The sequence below is a fragment of the Eulemur rufifrons genome, chromosome 29 (genome assembly GCF_041146395.1).
Source record: "Eulemur rufifrons isolate Redbay chromosome 29, OSU_ERuf_1, whole genome shotgun sequence".
NCBI classification, from domain to species: Eukaryota; Metazoa; Chordata; class Mammalia; order Primates; family Lemuridae; genus Eulemur; species Eulemur rufifrons.
In genome coordinates, this window is record NC_091011.1 from 79,590,715 (window position 1) to 79,606,484 (window position 15,770).

General features: G+C 36.2%; 1 protein-coding gene across 11 annotated transcripts in view; it reads right to left on the reverse strand.

Annotated features, from left to right (window-relative positions):
* Nucleotides 1–15,770, reverse strand: part of TNPO3 (transportin 3) — an 80,200-nt gene that overhangs the window by 31,301 nt on the left and 33,129 nt on the right. For 8 of the 11 annotated variants that reach the window (XR_011231795.1, XM_069462538.1, XM_069462536.1 and 5 more), the window contains 6 exons: nucleotides 10,514–10,657; nucleotides 7,237–7,412; nucleotides 6,567–6,705; nucleotides 4,789–4,935; nucleotides 2,731–2,838; nucleotides 913–1,004 (listed from right to left, as the gene is read on the reverse strand). Coding sequence is in view for 10 of the 11 variants with exons in the window: in XM_069462538.1 (XP_069318639.1) it covers nucleotides 913–1,004; nucleotides 2,731–2,838; nucleotides 4,789–4,935; nucleotides 6,567–6,705; nucleotides 7,237–7,412; nucleotides 10,514–10,657 (806 nt within the window). In the remaining variant the exon portion in view is untranslated. The remainder of the gene's footprint in view (nucleotides 1–912; nucleotides 1,005–2,730; nucleotides 2,839–4,788; nucleotides 4,936–6,566; nucleotides 6,706–7,236; nucleotides 7,413–10,513; nucleotides 10,658–15,770) is intronic. The other 3 variants (XM_069462534.1, XM_069462535.1, XM_069462532.1) reach the window with 3 other exon arrangements.

The following is a 15,770-nucleotide window of genomic DNA, read 5'->3' on the forward strand; positions in this document are numbered from 1 at the left end:
ACTAAAATGGGTTTAAGAGGAAAAAGTATGATACGTAATTAAGGATTAGAACATTTTAACACAGAAAAATAAATAAACCTACTCCATCTCTTCGAATATTTACTGGATTAGAAACAACGTAAGATTCTATTGATTAGGCCCTGAAAGGCTGCTAAGAAAGAAGCATTATATATTTTTTTATAAATATCTGCCTTAACCATCTCTCCAATCAAGGCCCTGAATAGAGAGCTCAACTGTAGGTATCAGATCAAAATTTAAGGTGCCATGGCAGATATTAACATCAATTTATAAACTCATGGCGCAAAGTAAATTCTGTCTTTAGGGATTCATATCTTAAATAGCATTTTCTATGGTAAGCAATTAGAAGTAAAATTTCAAATAATTAAACAATTGTCAATGGCAATAAAAATAATAATTGCCTTTTAGATTTTGCTACTCTTTTAGGTGAAGCAGTGCCTATGGCTTGCCTCTCTGAAACTCACAAATGATTCTAAGACAGAAAAAAGGAAAACAATGTAATTAAATATTTGTAAGGATAACTTACCCAAGGTCACAAAAGCAGGAGATCCAAATTAGTGCCTATTCAACTGCTTTTAAGCAAGTACCAACAATTTAACAGTCTAACAAATTCTTGATCATACCAACTTTTACAAGGGAGCCTCAGCTGGAAAAATAAATAAGTACTCTATTCTCAGCATCAAGAATAAAATAATTTTAACTCTAGGAAATGTGGTTAAAACATCGCATCAACAATTCTACCCTGGACTAGACTCTAGAAATCAGAAGACTAGACAGCACTACAGAAGTAAGTTCTAAGAGTTTCCAAGCATATATCATATAAGAGAAAAATTGTGTAATTTTCCTTCCTCTTGATATTTAGAGTTTCCAGCAAAAGACTTATTAGACACTCACGGATCAACACTCTTTGCTATAGCAGCCATGATAAAGAGAACGGCTTCTGTCACCTCCCAGGGTGGGTTGCCTTCTTTCAGAGTAGAATATAACTAGAGAAGAAGAGGTGGATTACGGATCCATTAAAAGAAAACAGAATGCCAAAGCAAACAAACCAAAAAATCCTGTTAGTTACAATAAATCCAGCTCCTTATTTCTAAATCTAATTACTTACAGCCAGGTAAGAATATTATTTTCATTTTTCACATCCTTATTAACTAGAAGTAACTACTATTTTAATATTTGAAATAAACTCATTTAGATCCCCAAGAGTTTTTCAAGATCATCATCTGCCCCCAGGCAATGAGTACTATGGGGAAAAACAAAACACAGTCTAAGAGTGTCTTTTCCTGGTCCTGATAATAACTGATAAACACATAAACATACTTAAACTGAAGATACAATGTAAATCCTCTCTATATGCATGGGCGTTACATTTCTATTGTTTTTAACTATTTGTCTGCATCAATACTGGTAGTACAGATGAAATTCCTAAAAAGTAGGTGTTTAGAAGCACCTATCACAGTATCATATGCAAGCAAAATTTAAAAAAATAAATAGACCTAGCACGATACTAAGAAATGTTCTGATCCAGAATTTCCCAGATTATATCCATCTGTGGAATGTGACTATGTATTAGTCTAAGATTTCTGTAGTCAAATAACAGACATTGCTAGGGAAGGCAAAATTAAACAACCCTCTTGCAACATGACTTCATGGAGCCTTTAACACATTATTTAAATCATTTCTCAATTTCAATTGATGATGAAACTTTTTCTTTTGCCAAAAAAAAATCTCACGGGGCTGGTGTTCCACAGACTACATCTTAGATAACATTGATAACTTACATAAATTTGTAAACTTAAGCCTGAAGAAGATCAAGGGACTTGCTCAAAGCCATAGAGAGCCAGAGAGAAAAACTGAAATCTGAGCACAGGTCATCTGCTTATGATCCAGAGATCTCACTGAAATTGCTTTTTGAGAATCCCTAACCCTTCATAGGTAGATCAATAAACAAGCTTTGCATATAAAATGAAAAGGTTATAATTTTATTAACATTTTCTAGATCAGATTATGCCCAATTATACACAAAATGGCTGATTTACCCCCAGAAAAGTTCAGGTTAGCTCAGTATTGCTGTGACAAAGCATTCTAACTAGTATTTCAGAGCTCATTAGAGTATGTGCGATCCAGCAATATGAAAACCACCTGAAATTATGCTGATGTTAAGTGATATGGAATGATGAGCATACAGCCTTATGAGGTAAAATCTTACTACTACTCTGTCAGAAAAAACACAGGATTATGAATCTCCTACTCTAGTATAGTCACCTCTGGGATGAAACTGCACAGGAATCTAGCCATAAGTGTGGACAAAGGAAATGCCACATAACTATAAGAATTGCCAGGAGCTTGGTATATAAACTATTAAGGCAGAAAAACTTGCCTATTTTTCCTGGCTAGGTTCAAATTCCCTGTAAGTATCCTGGAGGCTTTAATGCTTATCTATGATCTTCCATTACAGTTGCACAGGTGGAACAGCCTCATTAGCAACAGTAATAGAGTAAATCATGACTGAATCATCCAGACTACAATTCGCTTGTAAGATGCTAAATAAACATAGCTACTATATGCCAGGCAGTGTGCTAGACACCTGCATGTTTATCACCCCATTTAGTCACTGAGATTGAAGCAATAAGATGGAACCTTTACAGAAGACAGAAGTAAACACAATCAAGGTGATTGGTAAAAGCGGCAAGAATCTCCAAATAGGCTTACCTGAGCAAAACATTCCATAGACCCAATCAAAAAAATCAAGTCCTTCACCAGGTCTGATACTCTCATCCGAAACTCCCCAAAGTCATCAGTCTCTTCAGGAACCCCCTCCTAAAATTTCAAATCAGACAATATTTGTTTCAAACTCACTGAGGCTTTCAATGACCTCTATAAAATTCAGAATAAAGAACAAAAAACCATTAAGCAGTTAAGTCCCAATGAACAAACGTTGCCCTAAATCACAAGGGTATTTTACCATAGACAGATAGTCTCCCAAACCGTGAGGTACGTCAAGTCAATGTAACATATTCTCTACCTTTTACGAGAAACTCTTTGGGGTGTGTGTGCTTTGTATTTCTAAGCTACATCTTGTTCTGTTATTAGAAAAATGTAGTGTAGTAGGGTGAGAAGTGACCTGGTTTAAGTTATAAGCCTACCTAGAGAATGTCAGCTCTTAGTACTGAACAAGCCTCTGAAGTTTTATGGTTCAAGATATACCAAAATCAACCACTATCACAATAACTTCACACAGAAAATAGAATTGAGTTTTTGACTTAAAGAAAAATTTCACATAGGTAAACAAATATGTAAAACAAGCACAGTAAAATATGAATGGTAGAATTTACGTGATAGGTGTATAGATATTCACTATAAAATTATTTCACCATTACTGTATGTTTGAAGATTTTCATTAAAAAAATTTAAAGATTATTTACATTCCATGCTTTCCTATTCCAGCACACTTCTGTAAGTAAACAAAGGGTTACCAATTATGGGACGTTAAGGGCATGTATAAGAATCTTGGATCCAAATACCTGGAAAAAGCCTTTAGTACTATTAATAGTTCGACCTTCTTGCTTTAAGATGAAGAAATTAAAGGTCGAGTAAGGAGGAGGAAATGATGGCTGTCTCTGATGCAATAATGGATAAAATTATGAGGGATTACCTGCAAGGGAAATGGTGCCACAGAACTGGCAAAGACAAGGAGATCAAGCATAAAGCCATTTAAACCAGAGCAGCCCCGCTTTTGTTTATTTATTACCAATCAGTTCTGTATGGTACTTGGAAGAGATCAAATGAAAAACTATAAAAATAAAATATTACAAATCAGGCTTCCAAGTAAGATGTAGTTGAGATAGGATTCCTCAATTTAAAAAAAAGTTTGAAAACCACTAGACTGTATCATCACTAAGGTTCTGTGGAGATACAAAATACCATGACTCAAACACAGACTCACAATAAAATTAAGAGAATAGCATGTCAGATTTAATTGTAAGCAACTGAACTTACTCCAGGTCCTAGATTAAAGGACAAGGATTAAACCAACCAACTGAACAACAAAAAGGATGAAATAAATGTGGCAAAATTTGAAGAAACTAAGCAAAGCATGGTGGCTGAAGAATTTTCCAATGGACTATTTTACAATATTTCTAGTATGCTTTCTTCTTAGCAAACAGATTTCCGTATTTTCTTTAAAACTATAAAATCAGTATAAATAATATACAGAAAAACATGTACGTATGTGGGGGAGGGGGAGTCATGTAATTTTCAAAATGCTTAACAAACATTTCACTTTTGTATTAGTTTTCATCTAACCACATATTTTATACTATTAAAAACAGTATAAAATTTCACATCTGGTTTTTTTCACTTAGCCTTTCATCATTCCTTCAATAGTCATTATTTTTAATTGCTACATAATGGTTCATCAAGTTGCTATATCATAATTTATACAACTCTTCTTATACTGCTGTATATGAGTTCATCGTTTTTCACTTTTACAGATAATGCTCTGTACATAAAATAGCTGTTTGTTCTTCTGCAGAATTATTTAAGATAAATTCCTAGGAGAAGAATTACTGGTTAAGCTGGAATGATTTTTTCCTACCTAGGCCTAATACTCTTCATTATACTGGTAATTGACTTCTCCAGTGGAAGCTACAGAACAACAAAATGTACAGATTCTGTTAGCTTTATTCTTTTACCTTTTCAGTCCCTTTTCAAATTAGCACTGACACAAGGAGGAAAGAAAGATTTGAAGAAACAGAGAAGGGAACTTACATGGTCTGGTTCCAGCTGGCAGTGCCGAGCCAAGGCATGAAGTAGCCTCTGAATGTAAGCTTTGAAGATGCCATGAATAACCTCATCATTAGTTTTATACAAATGCTCTCCTAGTCGGTACCAAAAGTTAAAGGAAATTTCTACCACCTATTAGATTAAAAGAGAAAAGATGATTTATTGGAATGGAACAAGAAAACAGTCTTATTACTAGGACCATATAGAAAAGAAGACACACTCTTTTTTTTTTTCTTTCTTAAAGAGATGGGGTCTTGCTCTGTCACCCAGGCTGGAATGCAGTGGCAAAATCATAGCTCACTATAGCCTCAAACTCCCGGGCTTGAGCAATCCTTCCAACCCAGCCTCCCAAGCAGCTGAGGTTATAGGCATGAGCCACTGTGCCCAGCAGAAGATATACTTTTAAATAATATTAGCAGAGGCTCATGCCTATAATCTCAACACTTTGGGAGACCAAGATGGGAAGATCACTTGAGCCCAGGAGTTCAAGGCTGCAGAGAGCTATGATCATGTTATTGCACTCTAGCCTAGGTGACAGAGCAAGACTCTCTCAAAAAAAAAAAAAAAAAAAAGAAAAGAAAAAAAATTTATGAGAGGAACCAGTTAAGAAGCCACCTTTTGTCCAGTAGATTTATTATTACCCCTCTAAATTAACTTCTCACATTAGGCCCAAAAACTTCATTTAGAATGACTGGCTTTACAGTCCCTTTTTAGCCCTGAGATAATTTCTCCAAAAGTTACACTGGATTCTGAATTTAGAGAAAAAGATACAGAAACGGAAATCTCTTTTAAGTATTTTTTTAAAAATTCTGAAATACTTTCATTAAATGTTTGAGATTAGAACAAAACCAGGCAAACCATCTGTAATTCCCTGAACATAGCTGAATCAGTCTCAACTTTTATTCATCTACTTTCTTGAGTGGGAGAGAAAGGGAAAAAAAGCCTGGGATGTTACTCACAGCCTATTTTCCAGATGGCACTGCTTAAAGGAGTGATAATTATTGTGTGGTGCTATACTTCTCCCAAAATTGTTTTGAGTTTCACCCAAATCTAGATATCCGCATGAGATTATGTAAAACAAACATTATCTTGTAGGTGATAACAGAAAAAGGGTTGAGAATCACAGGACTACTAGGCCTAAGAGTAGACATTAAGAGAGTCCCTCCATCCTTTTCCCATCAAGGATCCAAAATAGAGCTATTTAAAACAATGCCCAACTTAGGAGTACTCCTTTCTTACATCTTATACTAAAAACAGATAAAACTTCTCAAATACATAAGATTTTTAAAAATTTAGCAAACTTCAAAGAGGCACAGTATCTTAAAGATTTTTGAATGAAGGAGACCCTTAAGTCCTTTCAACCCCTTTCTCATTGCCATTCCTCATGTGAAGAAAAATTTTAGGTGCTAAGATTTGTGGAGGTACAGTCAGGATTTGGTGGTTTTTAGCTATAAAGCTCTAGAGAATAAATAGAGCTAGAGAAGAGGCTCAGTACAAAGAAATGGGCTTTCTTGCTAATGGGTTCCTTGAGGTGCCTACAATAGTCAGCCCCGCTAACTAGGTAAGAAGGATTCAAAGCAGAAACTCAAATATACTTGTTTTTTTAAAAAAATTCCAATACAGAGAAAATCCCCACATCAGATTAATTAAAAACAAGACTATAATTTCTCAAGAATAAAAGGCTAAGCATGAAGCAGTAGAATGTAGACAACAAGTAACACACAACCTGGAGAATAACAGCCTTAGCACACTATAAACACTACCTCGTATTGAGGATGTCCTGCACAGATAAGAAGCAGTTCCAGAGTTCGCAGGTCCCCAAGACCTTGGCCTGGAGTACAAACAATTTTTTCAAGAAAAGTTTCACATAGTTCAGTGAAAATACGGCAGTAATTCAGAACTCTGCAAAAGGAAGAGGAATAGCAGCACCACGTCAGAAATTTGGATATTGTATGTATAAACTCACAGTCACAGTGAATCAAATAAAAGGTTTCTCAACCTAAGGAACATCTAGTGATTACTGCTATGCTGTATCACAATCTCTATGACAGGCACCTTTACTTAGACCATATACTTGTACACATATAAGCAAGTGACTTGCCAGTTCAGATTCTCAATTACTAAAACATCTGAATAAAAATTCTCATCAAATCACACTTGATATTTTAAAGTTTGTCCCTAACTGCAGAGCCTTACTTCGTAAGTGCAAAAACTTATGACTTTCCATGATTGGTAATTCTACAATCTCTCCTTCTGCATCCAATTTGCCACTCTAGGTTCAGACAAGAATAATAGAGCATCTTTAGGATGCACTGTTTTTATATTTACAGAGTCACTGAGAATCACAAATGATAGATGAATAATAAAAAGTGACTTAAAAGAACATTAGTCTATAGGCAAACCCAGGGAATCCAGGCTTAAATAATTACTCACTTGTCTAAATCTTCACGTGCCACAGCCATATGATAGGCAGTCTCCAACGTCAGGACGCCTTGAAAAAGTTGCATGGCTAATGGCAAATTAGTCTCCACATTTTCAATGGCATAGAGAGCTGAGCACACACAGTCTGAAGCAGCTTCATGTAGGTTAGATGAGGTCTTATCCTGTTGCTGGGAGGTAACAAGAATAGGGAAGCAAGAAATATGATTACCAAGGTGTGTAAGGCAAGCACAGTTGGCTCCCCACACCCATGCATTGAATCAACCGTGGGTAGAAATTATTCAAAAATGAAACTAATAAAAAATACAAATTTTAAAATTATAGTATAACAACTATTTACATAGCATTTACATTGTATTGGGTATGTAATCTAGAGATGATTTAAAATATACAGGAAGATGTGTGTAGGTTATATGCAAACACTACACCATTTTATATAAAGGAGTTGAGCATCCTCAGATTTCGGTATTCAATAGGAAGGGTGGCAGTCCTGAAACCAATGCCCCCAGGATACTGAGAGACTATAACAGGAAAACAATTTTAGCTTCTTTATAGATTTTTTTTTTTTTTTTTTGAGACAGAGTGTCACTCTGTCACCCCAGGTAGAGTGTAGTGGCATCATCATAGCTCACTACAATCTCAAACTCCTGGGCTCAAGTGATCCTCCTGCCTCAGCTTCCTGAGTAGCTGGGACCACAGGTGCGCGACACGACGCCTGGCTAATTTTTCTATTTTTAGTGGGGACAGGGTCTCCCTCTTGCTCAGGCTGGTCTTGAACTCCTAAGCTCAAGCAATCCTCCTGCCTTGGCCTCCCAGAGTGCTAGGATTATAGGCGTTACCCACTGCACTCAGCCTGAAGACGTACTTTAAACATACAGTAGCCTAGTCATGGCCACCTATGAGACAACATCCATCAATCTTCCCAATCCTATTTCTATTTCTCTAACATGCCAAGCAAATCAGTCTTTCTGTACCTCAATTGCGATCATATAATTTCTACTCTCCATGTTTTTGTTCAGACGAGTCCTTCCAAATGGAATGCCATGTGTTCCCTGCCCTATTTTAAGTCTGTTAAAATATTTTCTATCCTTTTTCTGATATTCCAGTACTATCTAAAATGAAAGGGCTCAACAAGTACCAAAGACACATGCCTAAATATACCATTGTGAAATATTAGAATAGCAAAAAGTTAAACAGAGGTTCTTAAAGATTCTGGGGAAAAGAGAAGAAGGTAACAGAAAGGAGCAAAAATCAGAGTTCTCAGACTTCTCATTAATGACGCATGCTAGTAAAAGAGAGCAAGACCTCTTAAATTTTGAAGGAAAATAACACTGAACCTAGAACTCTATACCTAGCCAAACCATCAATCAAGACCAAAAGCAAAATAAAAATATTTCTCAGGCATGTAACAATTCCAAGTTTTTGCTTTCTATGTATCTTTTCTGAGAAAGTTATTTGCCATGGTTCAAAAAAAACCAGTTAATCTAACTCAGACAGCACAATAAAGCGAAGTCCCAAGATGACAGCTGGGGAGTTAGAGCTAAAGAACAATTGATGCAAATTAGAGTAGATCAGAAGGTTCAAAGAAGAAAGCCTCCAGGGCTTCTATTTAAGAGAGTACAGTTGAAAGGTTGAATAAATTTAATAAGGGTGAGTTAGCCTTTCTTGAATAATAAAATACAAGAACATTTAGAATCTGGGGGTGGGGGGAGGGGGTCAAAAAGCTATTAAGCAGGTTAGGGAGAACATCACAGATGGAAATTGTTCATTAGGTTATTCTTGGATTGAACGGTGGGTTTAAAGATACTCATTATACTACCATGTTATAAAAGTTAGATAAATGTTAAAATTTATTATTCTGTCTATATCAGGTTTTTTATTTTTTTAAAAAGAGCTATGGGGGAGAAGTTGTACAAGCAAGTTGTGGTCCAAACCTAAAGCAAAATGTGGCATGATTTTGAACCACTGAATCAATGTAAAAAAACGAGATTATTTGACCTTGATTCCAGATACTCTACTTACAAGTGACAAGACGGGTCCTGACACTGGATTAGTAGAGGAGATAACATAATCCTGGCATACTGCTCAGCTTCTTCATTAGTCCAATCCCAATTAACAGAAGTCACCATGGTTAAGTTTGAAGTATATTCTAAACTGTCTTCCATTCATATGTAATCATGTTAAATTTTTTAAACAGAAGTGGGACTTGACTTTATTTAAGTGACTATGCTTCACACAATTTGGTGAGATGAGAATCATAATCACCATTATTAAGGTAGGCTACCAACAGACATGGGGACCAAGATAATGACTAGTGAAACAATTATTGGCGCCCTAACTTTCCTGAGGCTTAGCTTCTAATGCAAGAATGACAGCAGAAATACACTAACAACAATAAAATGTCAAGTGTCTCCTTGAAGAAGGTGCTTTCCTTTTCCTTCTTTAATTCACAGTGGTATCAGTCTAGCATCATGCTACCATCTTCTAAATAACAGTGCACGATCATATATCCAGTATACACAGAGCTTCCATACTAATACATCTTCATTAAAGGAAATCCTCTAGGAGAAAGAGACAACAAAGCCATTCATATCTCCAAAGACCTCTTCAGTATTTGTGCTTGAGACAATGCTATGTTTTTGTTCAAAAATCTAGTCTTATTCTAAGCACTGACTCCTATCTACTAAGAATTACTAGGCATTACTACTTTCAAAGTTTAAAGGAATGCACAAGTATATAAAGAGACATTACCACTTATTCCACTAACGTCAAAAACTGCAAATCCATTCTGTACATACACTGCTGTTTAACTAAACTATCTCAACTACAAAGATAATATTCTGATCTATAATTATCTCTGGATGCAATAAAGATAATTTTTAATTCCACCTATTCTATATTTTCTAAATTTCTGATGTACATGTAATTACATAATGGTAATGTCTAAGATTCAATGACTATTACTAGGAACACATAATTTTATACTTTTGAAAAAAGGAAAAAGACACCAATGGTTGTTATTTGGATTTTATTATGTAGATCATTTCTCTGCATATAAGATTGCTCTCCTCTTAAATATAACTACATTCTATTCTGAGTATTATAACTGATACTTTTAATTTGGAACTTGGCAGCAAGGAGGGGACACTGGTGTTTTCTTAGTATACACCTTCCAGTCACTGCGCAGTAATCTGAAAACACTGTTATGTCCCAGCAGGTTAGTTACGAAAAGTGACTGTGGCAGAAATACTTTAATAAAGTCATTACTTACCAAAACCTCAAAAAGAAGTGCTAGTAACTTATTGTTAGCCATGAAGTTACTGTCCAAAACTCCCAAGTTAAACCAGCTTCCCAAACAGCGAAAGACCTTCATAAGCATTTTCTCATCTGTTCCTGCTTTTTCTACACAGGTCATCTGAATAGAAGAACAAAGTTAAATAATGTCAATGTATACACTTAAACCATTATTATAATCATCTTACAAGTATAATAATGAGAAGGATGACAATAACTGCTAATAGTTAAAAGTACTTTGTAAGTGCCACTGTTCCAAATATCATTAATCCATTCTCTCCCCAGTGAAAATCTACAGGCAGGTCCTCTTATCTCCAGTTTCTTGATAGGGAAACTGAGGTACAGACGGGTTACAGACTTACCCAAAGATAAACACATTTTAGAAGTAACTTATTAGGTTTCTTGGTTCCCATTTCTGTATTATTGTTGTATTATCAACAGAATTGTTTTAAAAGTAATATTTATTCATCTATACACCTGATTTTCATAGAATAAAAATAAGCTGGAGTTAGCTAGGCATACTACTATATAGTCCTACATGAAAAGCTGATGTTCTAGTTTCAGCACTGGAATACTCTAGTAAATATGTCATTCCACAGAAAGTGACACTACTATAAATATTATAAAAAAGACAAAATAGAAGTCAGACTAAAACTCATCAGTGTTTCTCTTTGCAGACTGTTTTTGTGATATGTATTTTTTCCAAAGGAAAATGTAATGCAACTTTTTCCAGATAAAGAATGTTCTAAAATAGCTTTTACAGGCATTGAGTTAGAAACGTAATTGTCATGGGGTTCAGGAAGCATGGCCAGGGGAAGTAGTGGAATCCCATAATGTATTACCAAACCAGATCTAAAGCCATACTCCCCCTATGTTGCAATATCAGGCAATATGTGTACACACTTAATTAGTTTGAATTGTAATGAATTGAAATGAAGGAAGAAAAAATGAAATGATTCAGGTAAGTTTATGGCAACCATAGTCTAAAGAATTCTGATATTCATGGTTACAATACAGGTATAAACTACACAGGAAAATCCTCCAAATTTGAAGCTTCATCTACCACACAAGCTACACTTAAGATGACTGTCTTTATTACTATGCTCCAAAGAGTGCTAAGTTTCTAAGATGAAGGAAGTGAGAGGTTAATATGTGACTATATACCACGTTCATTCCCACAGAACACTAAGTTATTAGGGTCTGGAAAACTACATTTTTTTTTTTTGAGACAGAGTCTCACTCTCTTGCCTGGGCTAGAGTGCCATGGCATCAGCCTAGCTCACAGCAACCTCAAATTCCTGGGCTCAAGCAATCCTCCTGCCTCAGCCTCCCGGGTAGCTGGGACTACAGGCACGCGCCACCATGCCCGGCTAATTTTTTTCTATTTTTTTAGTTGTTTGGCTAATTTCTTTCTATTTTTAGTAGTGATAGGGTCTCGCTCTTGCTCAGGCTGGTCTCGAACTCTTGAGCTCAAGCAATCCTCCTGCCTCAGCTTCCCAGAGTGCTAGGATTACAGGCGTGAGCCACTGTGCCCGGCCTACATTTTTTTTAAATTAACCTTTTCTTATAAGAAGACAGAAGAAAATAAGAAGAGACAAAGGAATTACTAGTATATAAATGCCCCTGGCTCCTTCTATTTTTCTCTCTCTTCCTGGCCATTACATTTTAGGGGGAGGAAGAAAAGCACATAACTATCAATAAGAAACAAGCTGATCAATCATCGTATATTTACTGAGGCTTTACTACACAACGGCGCTATTTTAAGAGATTTATACGAGTTATGTGTATTAACAGATTTAATGCCCACAATATGAAATAGATACTATTATCCCCCATTATACAGATGAGAAAACTGAGGCAGATGGGTCAAGTAACTTGACCCCATATGACACAGCTAGTACATACCATCTCCATGACTTAAACTGAAGAAGTCTGGCTTCAAAGTCTATGATCTTAACCACTACACCATAGTTATCTCTCAAATTTTTCTATTTGCTTGTACATACAGAACAAATATGCTATTAATATCAAGAACTTCTTATATTTCAAAACCTCTAAAGGGGGTAGACTACAGCAATGATCTTATGAATATTACAAATAATTATTAGTACAACTATCTATACACTAATATACACTGACAGTGATTAGTACATTACCAAAGAGTGCCAGGAAATATTAACAGCATGGGGAAACAATCATCTATCACACATTAATCAATTATTTTACTAGTTTTAAATGTCAGTTTGAATACTAATTTTAACTAATAATATCAGAACCTAATTGACTGTTTATTTTTTATTTTTATTTTGTTGAGACAGGGTCTCGCTGTCACCCACACTGGAGTGCAGCAGTGCAATCGTAGCTCACTGCAATCTCCAACTGCCAGGCTCAAGCAATCCTCCCAGCTCAGCCTCCTGAGTAGCTGGGACTATAGGCACATGCCACCACACCCGGCTAATTTTTAAAATTTTGGGGGGCAAAGAAGTTCTCAATATATTGTCCAGGCTAGTCTCAAACTCCTGGGCTCAAGTGATCCTCCTGCCTAGGCCTCCCAAAGTGTTGGGATCATAGGCGTGAGCCACCACGTCCAGCCTGACTGCTTATTTTAAAAAACTACATTTACACAGACTCACTTCTCTCCCTTTCCATTCATTTTGTATACACTGCATCATACATACTTATAGGGCGGAATTACACAGCTGACCTGCAGGGGAATTATCCACATAACCTGGGTATATCCCGTGAGTATACTGGATATGAATGACTTCTGAGCGTCTAAAACCACAGCTGGCACATAGTACATACTCAATTATTTACTGAAGGAAGGATAGTAGAAGAGTTGAGAACCCTTGCTTTAGAGGGGAAAGTACTTATAGAAAGTCACCAGAAAACACACTGAATGAGAAGAGAAAATGTCACAAATATAGTCCTACTTCCATTAAGTTCTAGTTAGTTATTCTTTAAGACTTTCTGAGGCCCTTTGTTCCTCTTGAAACTCAGAGGAAAAAAATTCAGAGACGCCAGGTAGTTGCCTGGGATCACTAAAATGCCCAGCATTTTTAGAAAGGATTAAGACACTAATACATGCAATATATGTATCAATAAATATACCAAGATGCGTAATATATGTAAACTAGTGAATGCACCTAAGAAGAATTCCTATAGTGGGCACTTATTTTAATATGGTTCAAGGCTGAAAGAAACAAAATGTATGCAGTAACAAAGTTCCTTTAACATGAACTGGAGCCACTAAGAGATTTCTCTTTAAGAGCTGATTCTCACTTACCCTCCCCAACACCTGAATTTTTGAAACTCTTGAGGTGAATTCATTACACAATTGCTTGGCCTTGTATGCTTCCTAAATGACATTTCAATTTGTTTACAAATGGATGGACTTGCTTGTATATTCTAACTACTGACTCAATCTTCAGGACAGAATTCTGAAAAAAAAAAACAAAAAAACTCCGTATCTAAAACTAATTGCTTTGAAGAGAAGAAATTCTGCTAATTAAATCAAACGCACACCACAAAGCTTCAAAACTAAGAGTTATTTTTATTTCTTTTTGAGAACTATATCATTAAAAAATCTGTCTCTTAAAGTAAGGCCTCAAAAATGCTGCAGGATAAATGCCATACAGGGTCCAGAAGAGTTCACCAATAAAAATACAATAGGAATAAATAAGAATTGAGATCTTGGATTAACAAAATAGAGATTAATAAAATATTTTAATCTAGATTAAAATATTAGAGGCCACGCTCAGTTCAGCTGTAAGAGCAAGAAGAGTAATATTTAAAACTTCAGAAAGTTCTATACCATGTTTAGGCACGGCTCCATTAGGATAAACCACAAAAGTATAGTACTAACAAGAAATAGGATAGAATGTAACCATTAGAGGAAAGTGTTAGGGAAATTGAATGAGAAAGGTTTTTGTTTTGTTTTGTTTTGTTTTTTAAGATAGTCTTGCTGTCCCCCAGGCTAGAGGGCAGTGGCGTCTTCATATAGCTCACTACAACCTCAAACTCCTGGGCTCAAGTGATCCTCCTGCCTCAGCCTCTCGAGTAGCTGGGACTATAGGCATATGCCACCACACCTGGCTAATTTTTCTATTTAGTACAAAAATAGAAAAATTTCTATTTTTCTCGCTCTTGCTCAGGATAGTCTCAAACTCCTGAGCAATCCTCCTGCCTCAGCCTCCCAGAGTGCTAGGATTACAGGTATGAGCCACTGTACCTGTCCCTGAATGAGAAAGGTTTTAAGAGGTCTTTGGTACCTGATATTACAGCCAAATGCCTATTTTTTCTTGGCAATTTTGGACTAATTTCATCCTCTGGGTTCTATAACATGACAAGCTACAAGGCAGAATTAGAGACCTTATTAAGTACCATAGGTAATATATTTTTCAGACTGCATCACAATCAGTGAAGGTATCTGTGGTCGATTGTAATAAAATGCCAAGTCAAGCAAGTGGCCGCTGCAGTTGACCACTGAGGCAGTAATGATGACACCAATGACTGTGATGTGCACTGGATTCTTCTGAGTTGTTACAAAAAGAAAATGAGAAACTCAGGTCCACTAACTCTCAGCTCAAGTCACAGTCTGAGAACCATGACAGCTCTAAAAGCAACTGTTATTTTTTGTAGCTCCAGGGCTGGTATTGCCAAAACTCGTATACAAAACTTAGTTGTGTGGCTTGCTGAATTATAATTAGTTGAATTCACACTCTCACCAAATTTCTCATGTGAAAGTTAGGAAATTAATTTGTAAGGAATGGGATTCCGAATCTTGGAATGGTGAGATCTGGTTGGACCCAAATGAAAATGATAATCTTAAATTTTCATGTCACTCTGAGCTTCCCTTTTCAGTGGAAGTAGCTTGCCCTCCAGTGCCTGAAGAGACGAGCCCTCCTCAGCTTGATGTCCTGTGATAACTTCACTTGAGACAGTGCCTTGAAAGGAAATGTCCATTCTCCTCAAGACCGACTACTACCACATCCTGTTGTCACTAAACCCATAATCAGGGACAAACCTCAGCGTGTTCCAGGGGGACAGGTACCACAGAAGGAAATAAGTTACACACCAAAAGAATTATAAAACTTTGCTAATACGCATATAAAGAAACCAGGGGAACAGATGTAGGAATGGATTCCGAGGGTATTAGAACAAAAGACGATAGAATACATAACATTTGATTGAACCAAATTCATTGATATGAGTGTACTTCCTGGAGATTCTTA